This window comes from Struthio camelus, chromosome W, assembly GCF_040807025.1.
Source record: "Struthio camelus isolate bStrCam1 chromosome W, bStrCam1.hap1, whole genome shotgun sequence".
Lineage (NCBI taxonomy): Eukaryota > Metazoa > Chordata > Aves > Struthioniformes > Struthionidae > Struthio > Struthio camelus.
Genome location: NC_090981.1, coordinates 31250938 through 31268596, shown reverse-complemented (window position 1 = coordinate 31268596; position 17659 = coordinate 31250938). Strand labels below are relative to the sequence as shown.

At 36.0% G+C, this 17659-nt stretch overlaps 1 protein-coding gene across 13 annotated transcripts in view; it reads left to right on the top strand.

The window, feature by feature from the left end:
- LOC104140158 (peptidyl-glycine alpha-amidating monooxygenase) overlaps window positions 1–17659 on the top strand; it is a 150005-nt gene that overhangs the window by 92861 nt on the left and 39485 nt on the right. For all 13 annotated transcript variants that reach the window (XM_068924343.1, XM_068924345.1, XM_068924348.1 and 10 more), the window contains 7 exons: window positions 9011–9059; window positions 9608–9675; window positions 11268–11348; window positions 11466–11542; window positions 12447–12550; window positions 15639–15826; window positions 17063–17134. In XM_068924343.1, the coding sequence (XP_068780444.1) occupies window positions 9011–9059; window positions 9608–9675; window positions 11268–11348; window positions 11466–11542; window positions 12447–12550; window positions 15639–15826; window positions 17063–17134 (639 nt within the window). The remainder of the gene's footprint in view (window positions 1–9010; window positions 9060–9607; window positions 9676–11267; window positions 11349–11465; window positions 11543–12446; window positions 12551–15638; window positions 15827–17062; window positions 17135–17659) is intronic.

Below are 17659 nucleotides of genomic sequence, written 5' to 3'. Positions count from 1 at the left end.
AAGGTGAACAAAGATATCTTTTCCTTCAAAAAAAAAAAAAAAAAGTATATGGCAGGCAACTTGATCTAATGAAGAGGCATGTTACTAATCTCAAGATGAGGGAGCATCTTCTTTATCACTGTAGAATGCAATGTTTTATTTGAGAAAGCTGAATGAAAAAAATACCCATAAACTTAATCTGTCTTAACTGAATATCTAGTGAGAAAGATGAGATCTACTTGCTGGTCGCTTACAGTGTCTGTGTTTTGAGTTCTAAAAATGGTAACAAGTGGAGATGGTATCTCTTGCTATCTCAAAACAAGATGAAATGTAACCCTTTCAGGCATGGCAATATGTCTATTGCTGTTTAATGAGTGTTTGGACTGTTTGAAACAGCCCTCTGATGGAGGACTGCTTTGGACAAGTTTAATTATCGTGTTTCTGATGTATGTTTTATGTTATACCATGCTCTTTAAACTTGAAATGCCTTATTCTGACACCTTTAAGATGCATGAATTTTTTTATTTTTCACTCTTGTGAATCACTTGCCATGTGGCACCTTTGCTCTAGGGCCCCTGTTGCATTCAAAAGAGGAAAAAAACAAACAAAGAAACAAACAAAAAAACCCCTTACATCATCAGTCTTAACTCTGCTGTAATACATTACTGCACAGAATTTAAGCAGGAATGTGAAGATCCTCATGGAGTGAGTGATAAATGAAAATGTTGGGCTTAGAAGACAGGGGAAGTAAAATAATAGGAAAAAAAATAGCGAGAATTTTAGCTTTTGTTTTTTTCCAAAATGCGCATAGCAAGAAATAAATTTTAAAAGTCCTTGACTGTAGTAGTATAACAAAATACAATAACTGCCCAGTGCTGATAGAAGAAAGTAGAAGTCACTTCACAAAATGAAAACTGTAGAGCATATGCTGAACAAGGGGAGATATGCAGTGCGTGAGTAATTCCTAAACTCTCCCAGTGGCCTCTAAATCCTTTGGTGTTGCTGTAATAAATGCTGAGTACAACATCAGATTGTATCAAGTTCTCAATACACGAGTATCTTTATAGTTGGCAACTCCCCTCAGCCACAACACCTCTTTTCTGCACACTTCTTGCAAGTTTGGGCAAAGCTTGCCTAGGTTTTTGGCAACAGTGTCCTATTATCTTTAATGACTTGTCTGAAGTTGAAGGTAAGGTTTCTATTGTTGCATGAAATGTAATTTATCGTGACAGTGATAGCGATAACTGGGGGGGGAGGAGGAGGAAGGAACAAATTGAGTGTACTGGAACTGTTTAAACGAAGGTGGTGCATATGCACAACTGAAGTTAACTCGGCCAGAATCAGTTTCCGTGGCACTTCAGAGGACTAGGACAGCTGTGAGATTCTTCACCTGCCAAAGTAACTTCTAATTTAAAGCTGCTAACCTCTAAAGAAAATAGATTAGGTGAGAGCCTGCTCTTTGTTATTGCTTGGGGACAGTGAGAGTTAATCTTCGCTCTTAAGTACAATTTGTGCATATGTAGTTACAAGGAGCAAAAAAAAATGAGATGAGTAACTTTTGTTGCTCATTAGTTGAAGAAGTGTTTGGGAAATTTTAATTAGTAAATTCACTTTATATTCAAATCTCCTAGTCAAAAAAAACCACAACCCAGTCTTGTGCACAGAAGAGAAGCTGTATTAAAATAAGTTAGCACCTCTCAAACCACTGCCCCCCAGCAGACTTTTCTGTGTTTTTGGGCCCCCCCCCCCCAAAGGATGTCATAGAAATATACTCTCATCATTTTGCAGGTTTAAGAGATGTGGACTGATAAGAAAGCAGTAATTTAGGAGATACTTTTGTCATATTTTATTTCAACAGTTAAGAGTATGACAGAATGCCATCTTTTTATTTTTGTACCCGTTTTACTTGGTAATCAGTTCTTTTATTTTTAAAATGAAAAAATAATTTAGTTCCTGTATCATTTGTGAGAAGAAAATGTTTCTAATTTATTCTGGCTGTTAAAACTCGACTTTGAGCAGAGAAAAATACAATTTAAATCTCTGAAACCTTAATTGCTATGTTCAAGACCATTTAATACAGAAGCTTAGAGCCTTAGTTAGAGATGTTCTTAAACTTCAGGAATGCTCTCAGAGAAACTTTCTTGTATCTGCTGAGATGTCAGCTGATAACTGTGGCTTTTTGAAATGTAAGAATATAATCATTGCACTTTGTGTGTAAGTACATGCAGTTGCCGCAATTCAGAGTAGCGGAGAAATGATGAAAACCACTAAGTTAATTGGGTATGCTTTCAGCAGCACATCAAGGATTCAGAAGTACTGTTCAATTTTCTGACTTAAATCATTGCAAATACAAAGTATTTGGCTTGAAGTAGTAATTATTTATGTACTGGCATCCAAGTCGCTGTCTTATCAGTTTTGGGGAAAAAAGGTCTTAGGAAAAACTTCTCAACCCATTTTCAACTATTTTTAAAAAGGATATTTCTTCATTTCATTAACCAGTTATTAAGCTAATTATGCTTGCCTTTCCTTCCCTCCTTAGCCAGATTTAAGTGTTTTCACATTTAGATATGTATGTAATGCTCAAATATCAAAATAAAGCATGTTTTATCTTGTCTAAAATACGCATAGGTTAAAAAATGAGCTGGAAAAACAAAAATGATTTCAACAATGAAATTTGTGGTGGGTTTAAAGAGCCATCTTAGGAAGATAATTGTTCTGTTTGACTTTTTTCCCTTTTTATATTACTAAAACAAAAATTATTTTGAGTTGGAGTTATGGTTGATAAGTAGGTACAGTTATGTTACAAGTAAAAAGTAGGTCAGAAGACTGTCTGTCTTTTTTTTTTATGTATACTCAGGTATTTCAGGGTTCAGATTCAATTTAAAGTCAGTCTAACCATCTTAAGATCTATTACGGCTTGCAAACAACTTTAAGTTTGGTCTGTAGGGATATGCAGTGCAGTTGTCATGCTATTCATGGTTTATTCTTCAGCCTAAGGGGCTTCAGATCCGATTTAAAAAAAGTATATATTTTTCTTCTTTGAATCCCTAGAGTTTCTTTTTTCCCTGCCCTCCTAACTGTAAAGATTAGTGTTGTTTCTAACCTGCCATACTAACATCTTAAGCCTTTCCAAGAGTCGAAGCAATTAAAAGTAGTTAGAAGCCAGGTAAAATGAACGTATGAACTTGTTCTGAAAGAAAAGTAGTCAAAGGCTGTCGCTTTTCTATGCATGTAACCTGTTGCGTTGTTTGAAGCGGCTGATGCTTGTCAGTATGCTTGCAGCAGACTTCAGGGGAGTTCTTTTTTGTTCATCTTGGTATTTTTTCTTTGTTTAAGTACACGTTTGTGCTTTCAGCTCCTCCTAACCCCCACACCTCTTCCCTGAAAATAGATTTTTCTGCCAGTTGTCATTTTTCACAAGCTTTATGTTACCAACATTACACTAAAAAAAATAAAATAAAACAAACAGATATACCCAGGGGGTGTGTGTGTTCTTTGTTTGGGATTTTTTTTGATTAGTTTGTTTTTGTGGGTTTTTCGTTGTTTTTTTTAATTTTTTTATTTAACTAAGGAGTCCAGTTTTGGCTACCCACCTGAGAAATTTCTTAGAAATAACTGCGATCTCCTACTCATAAACATGTGAGTTGTAAGCAGTCATTTGAGTATTAGTATTATGTGAACACTGGATACAGTGTACTTCTCTTTGATAAGGCTTAGCGTTAGAGTGCTTTTAAATTAAATTTGCATATTTGCTGTCTGTGATTTGCTGATAAAAATAACATAGACCTGAATATCAGTCATCGGTGACTTTTTGCAGGGTATTTATTTATTTCAATTTAGAGGGGGGAAAAAAAACCCAACTATGCACGACCAATATCAACAATAGTTTGTCTTTTTTTCCTACTTGGGAAGTTGGTTGTAAAAATAACAGTGGAGAGTCTATGCCTGCATTTTGTTTCTTAAAAGTGCAGTTAGTGTAAAAGAGAGGGGGAATTCTTTTCTGAGCTTTCAGAATTAACTCAGAACTGAATAAAGATATACTTTCCTTTCTGCTTGTTAGCAGACTTTTAAAAGAATATTGCTAAACTGGTTTGGGATGAGTGAACAGACCAGCAATAGCCGGTTCCCTGACTCACAGGAAAAAAAAAAAATTCATCTAATGTTCTTTCTCGTGTCAAAATCAAATGCAGCATATTGAATTTGGCTCTTTCTTTAAAAGGATTAAGTTCACTTTTGTGCTATATTTCTTTGTCTTTTAAATAGAACTTGGAGGAGATTAATTCCCAGTGGGCATTAGCTTAGGAGTTCCCTTGCTCAGATAGAGCTTGTGCTCCCAATGTGAGGCTGCTTCACATCTTTAATGAGGCAAAGTCAATTCTGAGAGCATTTGTGGAGATTCTGGAACAAATCAAAAAGCTGACTTTTAAAGGGCGAGGGTTTGGGAACTTGGTTATGAAGGCAGCGTGCTGCTACAGTGAAAGCTTGTGAGTATCGTAGTAGCCATTTGTAAACTCTGTACTATTCCTGTTAAACTTTAGAAATAAAGCGATGAAGGAACTGAATGCAGAGCGTAAACAGTGTGCTCTGTAGTTCGTAATCCATGTACCCGGAGAGCAAAGAGAACGGGGGTCTCAGGGGCTTTATTTTTCTAATTCTGAATTAAAAGCACAGGATTTTCTTCAGTATCTAGGCGAACTTGACGGGAAGTTGAATATCACTTCTGCAAAAGAAGTCCTCTGCCTCTTGCAAATTTTTAAAGTAGTTACAGGTGCAAACACTTGCAACAGTCTTGCAGCCCGAGCTGCCGGGGAGTCGGGCATGGAGGGCAGGCTGCTGCTTCCCGAGCTTTCCACCAGGCTGCCGCCTGTCGTGTTGAAAACCTCGGCAGCTGCCTCCCGCACAGGAGCGAGTTTGTTAGCTGCGGGGCAGCCCTACGAGCCTCAGCATTTATGGCGGATTATCACCCGTGTAACTTCAACTGGTTTAGGATCGTGCATTTGGGTAGTCCGATCGGCAGATGTGCACTGGAAGGCTTACCAAAAGCAGCCTGGAGAAAGAGAGCATCTCTGTTTAGGATAATTTGGCTTCTCCTCAATTTATGAGTGCTTCATTTGACATCTTGTGACTATTCCTAGTATTTGAGGTGTTTTTCCTAGAAAATTTTGTAACGGGAGTAGCACGGATGATTTTTTTGTTTTATTTTTTACTAATATTTATTTTGGCTGCTGAACTTACAATTACCATTATAAAGTTATCATGTACACATTTTAAAACAAATGAAGCATTTAAAATATCAGAAGCCAGCGTCAGGCATTAACTTGCACCACTAATTTTGTTTGATATTGGTAAATAAGGGCAGCGAATATTTTAATACGGCTTTGTTATACACGTGCAGCCTACAAAAGGCAGTGGAAAGCACTGTTTTGATTTCGGTGGAAACTCTTCATGGAGAAATAGCTTTGAGATAAGCATGTTTCTGGGTTACATAAATGCATTCCCCTCTCTTTGCTGCATGGCAAATAAAAGGTAGCAATTTATTTGCCTTAGACTGGTGTAAATTTGCTGGATAGCTGAAATACAAAAATCCAAGTAGTTAGGCGAGCTGGAGTGACAGACTGGAAAGAAGACTAAGGTTTTATTTGGTTTGTGCGGTGTTTAAGGATCTTTCTGCTTAAGCCTCACAGTGACACTCCAAAAGAGAGCATGAACCAACACTGCCCCACTGCTGTCAGTTTGCTTGGGTGTAATGTTCAGCAGCCTGGAAGTTTCAAGGAGGTGAGCTGTAGGGAAAGACTAGCAAGGAAAACAGCATTTCCAGCATGTGTTTAGATGTTTAGCTCAGGCATGGCTAAATATAGCTACAGACAAAATTATGGCATACTGTATTAAGTTCGTATGCATCTAGTGCAATCTATACATCCATTATTTTAGTTATGATAATAAGCACTGCAAGTCAAATTCTTATGCCAGAAGCTGACTGTGTTGTTCCAGATACTGATTGATATGATTGGCTCCTGTAGTAGCAGTGATGGATCTCCCACTGGTACTCTTCAGTTCATTTTGACACTGCTCCATTTGAACTGCAAAAAAAAAGGGAATTTCACCTGTTCTTCTTAGTACTTTGAAAAGCTTAGGTCTGGAAGTGCTTGAATATGGACAAACTGAAATATATTTGCATTTCCTCCTCCTTTTTTTTTTTTTTTTTTTAAAGGGACATGATAACGTAATAAGACTTACATTTGCAAAAATGACTCATGTTTGGGGTGCACCAGGTTTATTTTTGCAGCTTTTGGGGTGTTGTTCAGCATAGTTTAAAGGTCAGACAACATAGTGATGTTTTGAATTATAAATTCTAAAGCTGAGAAAGACAAAACTGCAAATTGCTTTTTAAATTATAACCTTAAATAATAAAGTAAAATGTTCTCAAAGGAAGCAAATATTTCCCAACTTCCATTAAAACTGATGTTGTGCAAACCCTCTAGCAATGTCAAACTTGTTATTGAAGCCAACTTCTGCAGTGGCATCTGTGCTATAGAAATAAACAAAAGCTTAGTCCAGAGCACAGTATGAAATGAGGAAGGTGAGGCAAGAGAGACATTACAAGGACCTTTATTTCAAAAACGGAGATACTGAGACTGTAAGGGAAGCTTCCTAGTAAAGGGTGGAGGAGAACAATCAGTATACTCTTATGAACTTTTTCTGAAATGGTGGAAACTGAATTTTTTCTTTCTCTCTCAAATGTTTTCCAACAGTTTTCCTACTTTTGGTCTAATGAGTTAGCCTTTCTGATGCTTTCTGATCCATGACTTGGCTCTTTGGAAGCAGCATTTGTTGTTTGTGCTTGTAACTAGTGCTTATTCTAGTTTGGTGTAACTTTGTTTTTTTCCTCTTTCTTTCCATCTAGACCATGCTGACCATATCTTGATTTCTTTCATCCTTTTTTTCCTTATGTAGTCTACCTTTGTCTGTTATTTGGTCCTATCCCTTCTCCTCTTCAACTTTTTTCTCCACCGTCTCAGTCTTCTTCCTTCCCACCCTCAAATGAAACATAAGAGGCAAAACAAACTTTTTGCATGGAAACTCAAAAAAAAAAAAAGTCATGAAATGAAATAGAACTATTCCTGGAAAAAATGAGGTTTATTATTGAAGAGATGGAGATACATTGGAGCAATCTGGCTTCAGTGATTGTGTTTTGTATTTCTTGCCCCATACTACATAAAACCATTGCTCAGCTGGTGTGTTTCCATATAGCTGTTGAGCCACAGCTTGCTGATTGGAATGAGTCTTATGTAGATTGTAATTCAGGCTTGCCATGTGCTGAGTGTATTTATGGAAGGATTTATTTTCATTGTTAAAAGGTAATTTTAAAGAAGAAGGGCATTTGAAGACAATCTTTGTAAATGAGTCATAGTTTAAATTGGAGGATTTGTATCTTAATGTTGAGATTAATTATTCTATGTCTAGTGCAAGCATGCATATGTGCATAAAAAAGATAAAAATATGTACTATTTTACAGAAAATACGTTTTCTATATCTGTGTATTGTTCATTTGGCTCTTTTATAGAACTAATGTAATGCGGGAGATAGGACAACAATAACTGGCTAACTACCTTTACAGCTTTTTTGTATATGTGGCCTTAAAATACTCTTACTTTGACTTGCTGAGTGAACTTTGTTTTTGTTAATACTCTGCCAAACTTATGTTCAATCCTTTTTACAGAATATATGTATCAAATTCTCTGCATTTGGGGTAATATTACAAACAGCTTAAGATGCACAGTCAGAAATTCCATCTGCATGGAATTGATATGCTTTTCTTTCTAGCACTTGAATTTTCAGCTGCTTTCCTTCTGATTCATCACACTTGAGTTCAGAAATTTGCATTAGACATGCTTTCCAAACATCCAGTGTGACTGCAGTTAGTGGGTAGTCTTGATCACAAGATGAGAAGCTACATTCAAATTCTTCCTCTGCTCATACAGTGAAAGGTTTCCTTTCTGTGTTGCTATTTTTACAGGTACAGATGCTGTGATTTACTGAATCAAATTGTTGAATAGAGAAGTGTCTCTGGGTGGCACAGAACTGGAGAAACATAAGACTTCTCAGATGCCATGATGATGAGCATTATGAGAACCTGCTGAAAATGCATTAGCAGCTTTTTCACTCATCTAATTTATACTTTATGTAAAAATAGTGACAGGGTTATTCATTTTTTTTAGTGCTGTCTACTTTCTGAACATATTTGAAAGTAAGGTCTAGTATCAATGTGATGATTTTTGTTTTGGCTTTTATCAGTTAATGATGAAGTACTGTATGATTGAAATAATCTATGTTCAAAAAAAAATAAGCTGATATTTTTTAATCTATTAAGTTTCCCTATTTTGTGCCACTTTAGTCGCCGACTTTTTCCTCTTCAAATTGAATTTCAATTACAATTGTAAATTGAAATGTCAAACATTAGAGAATGCTGATATGGTACGCTAACAAATGACTTAGCTACTTTTGCTATTCTTCTAGAGTATCCAGCTTTATTAAACGGAACCATTTTTTGTATTTTATACCTCAGATTCAAATACTGACTTTCACTATAAGGATTTCTAGCTGCTTTGCTTTTAATGGCTAAAATTCATGCTTTTCCACAGATCCTTAATTTTTACTAATCTTATGTCAAAATGCAAATTTCTTTGAAGCAAAATGACTTTTTCTGCTGATGTAAAAGTGATACTGTTTCTTTTCCCAGATGTCAGTTAATAAAGATTTGCAATTTCTAGTGCCAAAAGAGCAGTTAGTTTTTCATCCACCAGAGCTCTGCTGTTTATTACAGGTTTCACTTTATTTAAAGCACTGTGATGTTCAGGTTTGTGTAAATTTAGGAAATGTTTCTACCTTATAAGGATTCAATAGTTTTACTGCAAGTAAACTTCTGTTGTCTTCCTGAATTTCTTTAATCCAGTAGGGAAATGTTATTAATGTGGGATAATTTTGCATGCTTTCAGATGCTAATGGTTAAACTGTTTCATGATTTGTACAGATAAACACAAGGACTGCTCTGGTGTAACTTTACATCTGACACATCAAAAGTAAGTATGTGTGAAAAAACTTTCCTATTATGACTTTTTTTTCCATCAGACCAAAGGCATTGAAACCCATTTAGATTCCTTTGAAAGATGTGAAGTAAAAGTATAATACGTAATGCTTAATCCTGTCATGTATGTAAATGTTATTTTTGAAGCCAAGTATTATTATTTTTGAAGCCAGGTATTATCTCTTGGTAAAAGTTTTCTTTCACGTTAGGAAACTTCGATACCATGCTATCAGTATTGAATTAAACCAGTTTGAAAGCTTCATATTTAGCAATTTGTGACAAGGATAGAAATTAGGCAGATGGTTATTTTGTCCAAATTCACATACTTTGTAGAGGATGCTTTCAAAATTGTAGCTCGACGTAACAGGAGGAGGGAAGGAAAAGTGCTATGTAACAGCTCTTTTCTGTTTGTAAACTGGTTTTGGGAACAATCCAACATTGAAAAATTGGGGTTGTTAAGTAATATTGCACATAGTGTCACTCACAGCAGAAGTCTGCTTTTACGAAGGACTTGTTTAGCAGAGCTTGGGTTTTGAATTACAGGCAGCCTTTGATTGCTGGAATGTATCTTATGATGTCTGTGAACACTGTAATACCACCAGGTGAGAAAGGTAAGTTATAATTCTACAAAGTGATTATGTAATTTTGGCATCTGATTTCTGTTTTGTTTTTTGTTTTATTTTCGTCTGCTGATTGTGGAAGAAAATTTAGCTGAGACTTGCTGAACTGTAGATGGAAGAGTTAATTGTTAAATGAAACAAATGATTAAAAAACAGTTATAACTTGAAAATGTATCACATTTACAGATGATTAGATCTACAGTGGCTGTCAGTTTTGAATAGAAGAATAATCATCTGTGTAATAGTGACAATTTCTAGGTTTTTAAGTGTATTTGTTTGATTATTTTTCTCTTTAACAGTATTTTGCAGAAAATCCCTGTTCCCCCTCCCCCAAAAGCCATAAAATAGATGTGTGTAACTTCTAAAGTTTCTTGACAGATGCAGATGAAAAAAAATCATTTGTGCTGTAAATTTTGAACTTCTAAAAATTCAGTTTTAATAAATGAATCTCTAAGGATCTGCTCTTTAAAAATTTTTATTTCTATGTTCCTATTGGGTTAAAAGGTCAAAGTGCTGAAAAAATATTGTGGAATAAAATTTTATTTGAAGTTCAGATTGGATATTCCCAATATTATTTCTTCAAACTAGCTTGGATCGTTCTATTTTAAGCAAGGTGAATACTTACCTTTATCTTCCTATGCCATACTGGGATTTTAAATTAGATATCTGAGGACTCTGCTTCTCCTGGTTACAGCTTACCACCTTTTCCTATTAGGCAGCTCAAGTGCTCAACTGACTCCAACTGTTAGGTGAATTCAGTGCCTTGAAATCTTTTTTTAAGATGAATGGAAACTTAATGTATTTTGCTCTTCCATATAAAAACATACCAAACTGTGGGGGTTTTTTTCCTGTAGAAATTTTTGGTTAATGCAATAATTACATTTGAAGCTGTAGGGGGTACGTGAAGAAGGGGGAACAAAAATAGTTCCCTACCTGTTGATAGCTCTTTTGATGTTCAGTCAGATTTGCAGGCCTTAAGTAATGCATCAGGTCTGATATGATCAGTGATGAGTCAGCCAGTCCCCAGATATTTCTCTAGGAGGTATCTGCAGAGGAATTTCTTTATGGGCTTTCCCTTAGCTACTATTTCTGCACCTTACACAACAACCGACCTGCAGATGTTGCTTGTGCAGCGCTCGTCTGCCCAAGTCTGCATCTAGTTTCGAATCTTTAAGATGGAGCTTGTAACCTCATGAACCTAAAGTTAGGCCTTCATTTATAATATATATCAGTTTATTTTGAGTTCCTTCTGATTCGACTTTCATGTGTATGTTGATTTTAAGTGTCCCTCAACATAGTCTATGAGCAAACGCGTAATCTTACATTTGGGATGTACATCATCACAGAAAGTTATTTGCAAGTGACTTGTACTTGTGTATTTATTAGTTTTTCTTGAGAAGAAGTCTTGAGGTAGCTACTACAGAAATGCAAGATATTATTCAGCATTTTTTGAAATTGTTGCCCTTTGTAGGTATACTTTTTGTATGTTACTTTCACATTGAATGAAATACAGTAGTTGTCACTTTCCTCAGTTCAACAAATAATGTATTTTAAACTTGTTTATTGCCATCATATTTTAACAGTGGTTGATGCAGATATTGCCTGCCATTACAAAAGATTTCCAATGCACCTTTTTGCCTACAGAGTTCATACACACAGACTAGGTAAGAGTTTTATTGCAGTATTAGGAATATCAAGAATTTAATAGAGAAATACTAAAACTACTATTGGTTTTTCTCAGAACTATATCTGATGTTCATATGCGCATTTATGTGTTACAGGTAAGGTAGTAAGTGGATACAGAGTGAGAAATGGTCAATGGACACTGATTGGTAGACAAAGTCCACAACTACCACAGGTTGGTTGGCTTTTTAATTCTACCTTTAAATTAAGCAGATTAACTAGCGCTTATAGCCATAGGACTTCTGTTATGAAATTGTCTTTGGTGTATGGTGTTGTGCCACTAGAAATGATTACTGTGAAGTATTATTGTGACATTATGATGCAAAAATAACAATGCATTCTTTTTTCATAACTGTTACCAATTTCTTTACCAGTTTCAGCTGTTACGCTCTCCTCTCACACACAGTCACTCACCCACTCACTCTCTGTGCCTAAGAAGCTAAGAGGTTAAGACATAGGAAAGGGGCATCTTTATTCCCCCCCCCCCCTTTTTTTTTCCCCCCCCTTTCTTCATGGTCTAATTTTCTAACTGCTCAGAAACATGGAAGGGAATGCTAGCTGCTCTCTCCCACTTCCTCTACTTGCATATTGTTTCCTTGGTGTTGCATTTTAGAAAGCTGCTAATGCAGGCAGAAAAGCCTTGTGAGCAGGATTGAGAATCTTCCGTTTTATACCCCATGTACATTTGTAGCACTTAGTAAAGCTATCTTGAAGAGTAAACATAAGAACAGCAAATGCTTATCTCAAAAAAGATCTATAAAAATGTTCAGATTGGGATAAAGTAATTCATGTTACCAGATGGATTAGTGGTAGGGTGCTGGATCAGGTTAAGAGCTGGTAAGGCAGGCATAAGGCACAACAAGTGCAAGTTTTCAGTATTCCACGTGCTTTGTCTTTGATACTTCTGTGCTGAAGGAAGAGGGGGGTGGTTCAGGTTTTTGTGAAGGGAGTTTGAATAGTCCAAATAAAACTTTTTGAAGTTACTTTTCAGCCTCGTAGTACTGTTGTCCTCGTGTGTATATTCACGTAAGTAACGTGAGCCACTGTCAATAATGCTGCTGGATCATCCTCCCTTTCAGGCGTTCTATTCAGTGGAGCATCCTGTAGATGTTCATTTTGATGATATTCTAGCAGCTAGATGCGTGTTCAGTGGTGAAGGCAGAACTACCGAGACACATATAGGGTAAGTTTTCTCTGTTTTCTCCATTCTTCTAACCACTTTTTTCAAAGTACTGAGTATGTGTAGAAATGTACTTGTGTTTCTTGTATTCTGCCAAGATAGTTACAACAAGCTGTTCCATTCTCTTGGAATGGTCTGTTTTGCTCTCCAGTTTCTAAAGGTTTAACTTTAAGGCCTATTCTCTACAAAATTCATAACTTTGGCTTTAGTGAATAATCACTTTTTTGAAATGTTCAGAGCATTTCTCAGGTGAAGCTATCCTGTCAGTGCTCAGATGTATAAAAGTTAGGCTATTCTGCAATTAGAGCAGGTTTCAAAATCTCACTTTTTTAAAATATATTTTAAAATAAATTTAAGATATTGGCATTTTAAAACAACAAAACAGTGAATCCTCACAACTGCTCTTGGTTATTTCAGAAAGAAAACCTATGCAAGTTCCTAAATTTCTCATAAATTTTGGCCCATCTTGAAATCTCACCATAAAAGGTCAGAATAAAGTGCCAGTTTCCCTTTCGTCAATGTAAAAGTCTGCAGGCTTTTATGAAGAATAGTTAAACCATAAATGACTAATAAGTAGAAAAATCTGAATTGTTATTTGTCAGTGATGCTATTCAGCCAAAGATGACAGACCTCTATAAGATGAAGTTGGCATGTGTTACAGTAAAAACAGATACAATAGTCTCTTAACTGAGCCCAGTTCTTTAAACTATCCCGTTGGATACCTAGAGATATGAAGACACCCTGCAGAAATCTCTCCATTCTGAGAGCAGATGCTGCAGCAGCTCAAGGGACAAATCCGGTAATGTGCTGAGTACCTTTATGTTATACATCAGTAGAGGGTTAAGGGCTCAACACGAATGAAAACCCTTTCAGTGAGTAGTACTTGAAATGCTTATGAGTAGCAGCTGAAGTAGAAACAAGTATTTGAGAACAAGTTTTTGCTAAGGTCATAAAACTAATAAATAAAAAAAAAAATCTAAAACTTTAATTAAACTGTAAACTTTTTTTTAAGTTCTAGAAGTTCCTGTTGTGCTTCTAATAATCTTTACAGTTGAGAAAATCGTCCTAGGACGATTACAGGGGGTTTGTTGGTTGTTCTTTTTCAAATCCTTAATATCCTTTCAAGGGAAAAGAAGTGGTAGAAACAGAAGTTAAATCCACAAGTACACTTTTACACTGTTATTACATAATTTCTGCTGGTTTTGCTTTTTTGAGGAAAAACACGTGAGCATTATAAGCAAATGTTTAAATTATTGCACTAAAGACTGGATATTTTGAAGTATATATGGATGCAAAATATGAGAAGACAGTTATCACCATAATATGAAATAGATGCATGAAAATCATACAGCTGTATTCAGAACAGTGCTGGATGTATGAAAAGATACAATAATACAGCTGAAACAAAACATATGCATATAGTTTAAATCGTGGAAAATATTGCCCTGACGTTGCAAAAGAACCTTAGAGTCCTAAATGTAAATAATGAAAACCGGGGAAATGCAAATATATGTGACCAGGGAAGGAAAATGCCATTAGCCACAGAAGCTGCTTGTTAATCCAGCTGGAATGTAATGTATTGTCTGAAACTCCAACAGGCTGAAAGCAGTGCAGCCTGTGTCTTCCCCTTTCGACATATGTTTAACAGGAATTATACCATTCAAGGGAGGATCCTTACATTATATTCACGTTCCTACAGCAAAACTTTTAATATTAAATATTATCTCTTTTTTGGATGCTAAATCCCCTCTTATACTGACAGATACTGGAGTCCAATGGTGAAGTGAATGATTCCTAAAAGCTTAGGCAGAGCCTGCCGAGTCAGAGACTGATTTTTTTTTTTTTTTTTTTTTCCCCCCCTGGCCTCCAAGGGACACTAAATTTTCAAAGCATGGAAAAATTTAATTCCTCTTTTGAAACAGTCTCCATTCCCATGTTCCCTCCCTCCCTGCCTCCCTCCTTCCCTCTGATTGGTGTCATTATTGTTGCTATGGAGAGTAAATGGATGCTGCGTGATGCTGCTGGAAAAGTCAGCATTGACGTCTTTTGCAAGCAGCTAATAGTCCACCCCCATATCTTTTTATGAGTGTGGGCTCACTGGTTAATTGTGAAAGCTAATTAAAAAATCTTAATATAAAGCCCTTTATTTTGTGAACCCTTCTTTACAGGACCTAGTTTATTCCATTGCCAGGGTTGTAACTATGTATAGAAAGCATAGGCATAAGAAAACAAGAGAAATGGATCACGTCTATAAAGAGGCCATGTATTATCTGCTTTATAAAATAATAGTTTTCAGAAAAATTTCTATTTCACACCAGCTGGTTTTTTCCCTTAAAGACAGAATGATGTTGCAATACGAGAGCGAGCCTTTTCCGCTTCAAGTGCGTGTATAACGCATATCAAAGAACTTAATTTTGCTAGTTTTGAATCATTCCTGTTGCACCAATGTTTTTGCCCACAGAAGCCTGCGATGAAGTTCCAGTCAGGATGGCTATCTCCTTGTTAGGAGACATTTACGGTGTCTTAATATGTAATGAAATTCAGTGTTGCTGCCTTACAACGAAGGTGGCTGGGGAATAAATGGAAATGGAATAAATGCGCTTGTATGTGGAAAGAGACTGTCTTCAGTGATAGCTGCTGAAATTAAACATAGACCTTATTTGCATGGATTTAGGTTTGCTCTAGTTTGGCAGAGATATATGAACCGTAGAAGAATGACTGATACAGTTCCATCTTCTTTCACCAGAACATCTGCGTAGTTGATGGCACACCAAGGAAAGTCTTGTATGGGAGAAAAGAGGGGAAGGTCTAAATATATGCCGATGTCATTTTCTGTAGAATTAAAATCTAAATCTTAGCAGTTTCTGAGAAACCTGGGGAGTTTTTGTAAGCTCATCTGCTCTGGTATAAATAAAAAGCAACTTCAGTTACTGGTTCCCTGCAATGAAGCTATGCAATGTTTTATTGTGGGGACTTCTAACACTTCATTGCCATGTTTTAATACTATGTTAAACAAGTTAGAATTGAATGAAGGCTATACTCAGAGCTTTTTTGTTTTCCCCCTCTGCTCTATCTTTTTTGTTCCTTTTAGGGGAACAGCCAATGATGAAATGTGTAATTTTTACATTATGTACTATATGGAAGCCAAACATGCTGTCTCATATATGACCTGTACACAGAATGCAAACCCTGAGATGTTCAGGAACATACCACAGGAGGCAAATACTCCTATTTTGGTCAAGTCTGATATGCTAAAGATGACACATGGACATCATGAAGGTGAAAAAAAATTGGAATCCATTTTATTTAAGTCTTTTCTCACTGATGTGTTTGTATTGCTTTAACGTGCTAAATTTTTCATAGAAAGGAAATGCAATTCTGAATAAAACCTAAGTTGCTAGTGGTAGAGCATCATGGGATCCCACTTCTCTTTTTGGGGAAAATGTCTGCCATTGTCTTTTGTCCTTTTCTTCCTGTTGCCATCTTTTCTTCCAACTTCCAACAATTTTTATAGCTACGTGAGCTATGTATCGAAGACACTAGCCTCTTTACTATGCCACATCTCAGTATGTTATATTAACAATTTCTTAATAATGCTTTAGTTCCTGTCTATTTCCTGTGAAGTTGAAGCGTGACATTTTCATAATATTCTAGGTCCTGCTGCCTTCGTGTAAAGGAGTGTGTTTACATTAAGCACTGGTATGCACATATATTGCACCAGCAGTATTTTACAGAAATAAGCTGACTGGTATGTCTGTATAGTAAAGTACAGTTCCACGCAAGACACTAAATATCAGAGGCAGTATAGTTACATCAGTGGCCTGGAAAAATAGTAAGTAGTTACGGCAAAATAATGTCTGGACAGAACTACGTGGCTGCTCGTTCTAGAATTAATTCTCTTGGAGTCATTTGGGGTATCTTTGGGCAATTCATTGCATACGATAGATACTAAGACCCCTAAAAGTTAAGGTATATCTCATTCCAGGTCTTAAGAAATTGTAGGACTACCTGAAAACCACAGAAACATTATGATTTTTTTTCACTGACTTAGTACTGAGTTGGGATTGCCATTTAAATTAAGCGTTAAGCAACTGATCAAACAGGTTTATGCTACCTTTTCACAAAGGTTTTGTGAAAATCAGTGCTTTACTCAGCGTTTCTTGGCAATTGTATGTTGTGTATATTGGCTTTAATTTTGTGGCTTCAAATAAATACAGTACCCTACCTATTTTACTTCAGCTGTAGAATGTGTCTACTTACATAGAGATGGATTAACAGGTGGTTGTGGAGGTCTAAATTTATACCCGTACCTCTCCTGCTCCCTCATTAAATATACAAATCTTAATCTTTTATTTCAATTGTTTTACTACTGCACTGCCTTGTGCCACTATTATAGATAGATAAAAGTAGCAAATACTCATTTCAGAAGGATCTTTTTACCTTACAAGAAAGATGCTTAACTCCTTTCACTCGTGGAGGTTAACAATATATTCTAACCTTTTTTTTTCCTTTTAGAAAGCAAGGATGCTGATAAAAATTCCTTGCAGCAACAGCCCAAAAGAGAAGAGGAGGAGGTTTTGGATCAGGGTATGTACTTGTTTATATCTCTGTCAAATAAGGGACTCATTAATTTAAAATGCTGGTAAAGCATATCCTGATTGTTAAAGATTATTGTAGTTTTTTAATCTGTTTTCCTTTAACTGGTACAATTTAAAATGTTCTATATGATTAATTATGTTGACTGTTACATAACAAATAATTCATGAAAAATTACTCCACCACCAGTCTTTAGCCTTGTAGGTAAAATTTATTAGCGCATTTTAATCTCATTAGATTTTCCTGCACTTGGTTTAATTTTCTAAAGGCGATTGTAATTTATCTGTAAGTGCCTGTAAGCGTCCTAAGGAATGGACGCATAGAAGTAGTGGCAGTCCTACAGGATGAAAATTCAATGCACGTTCTCTAATGTGGTGAGTTAGGTGATCTGCTATGAGTTCTTCTTCTGCTATTTCTTACACTGTGTATGTGCTAGGGAATTGTATGCCCACATGCTTCAGTATTGATACAACATGCAATGGCTTGAGTGTGGTATGTTTGTTTAATGCTGAATCC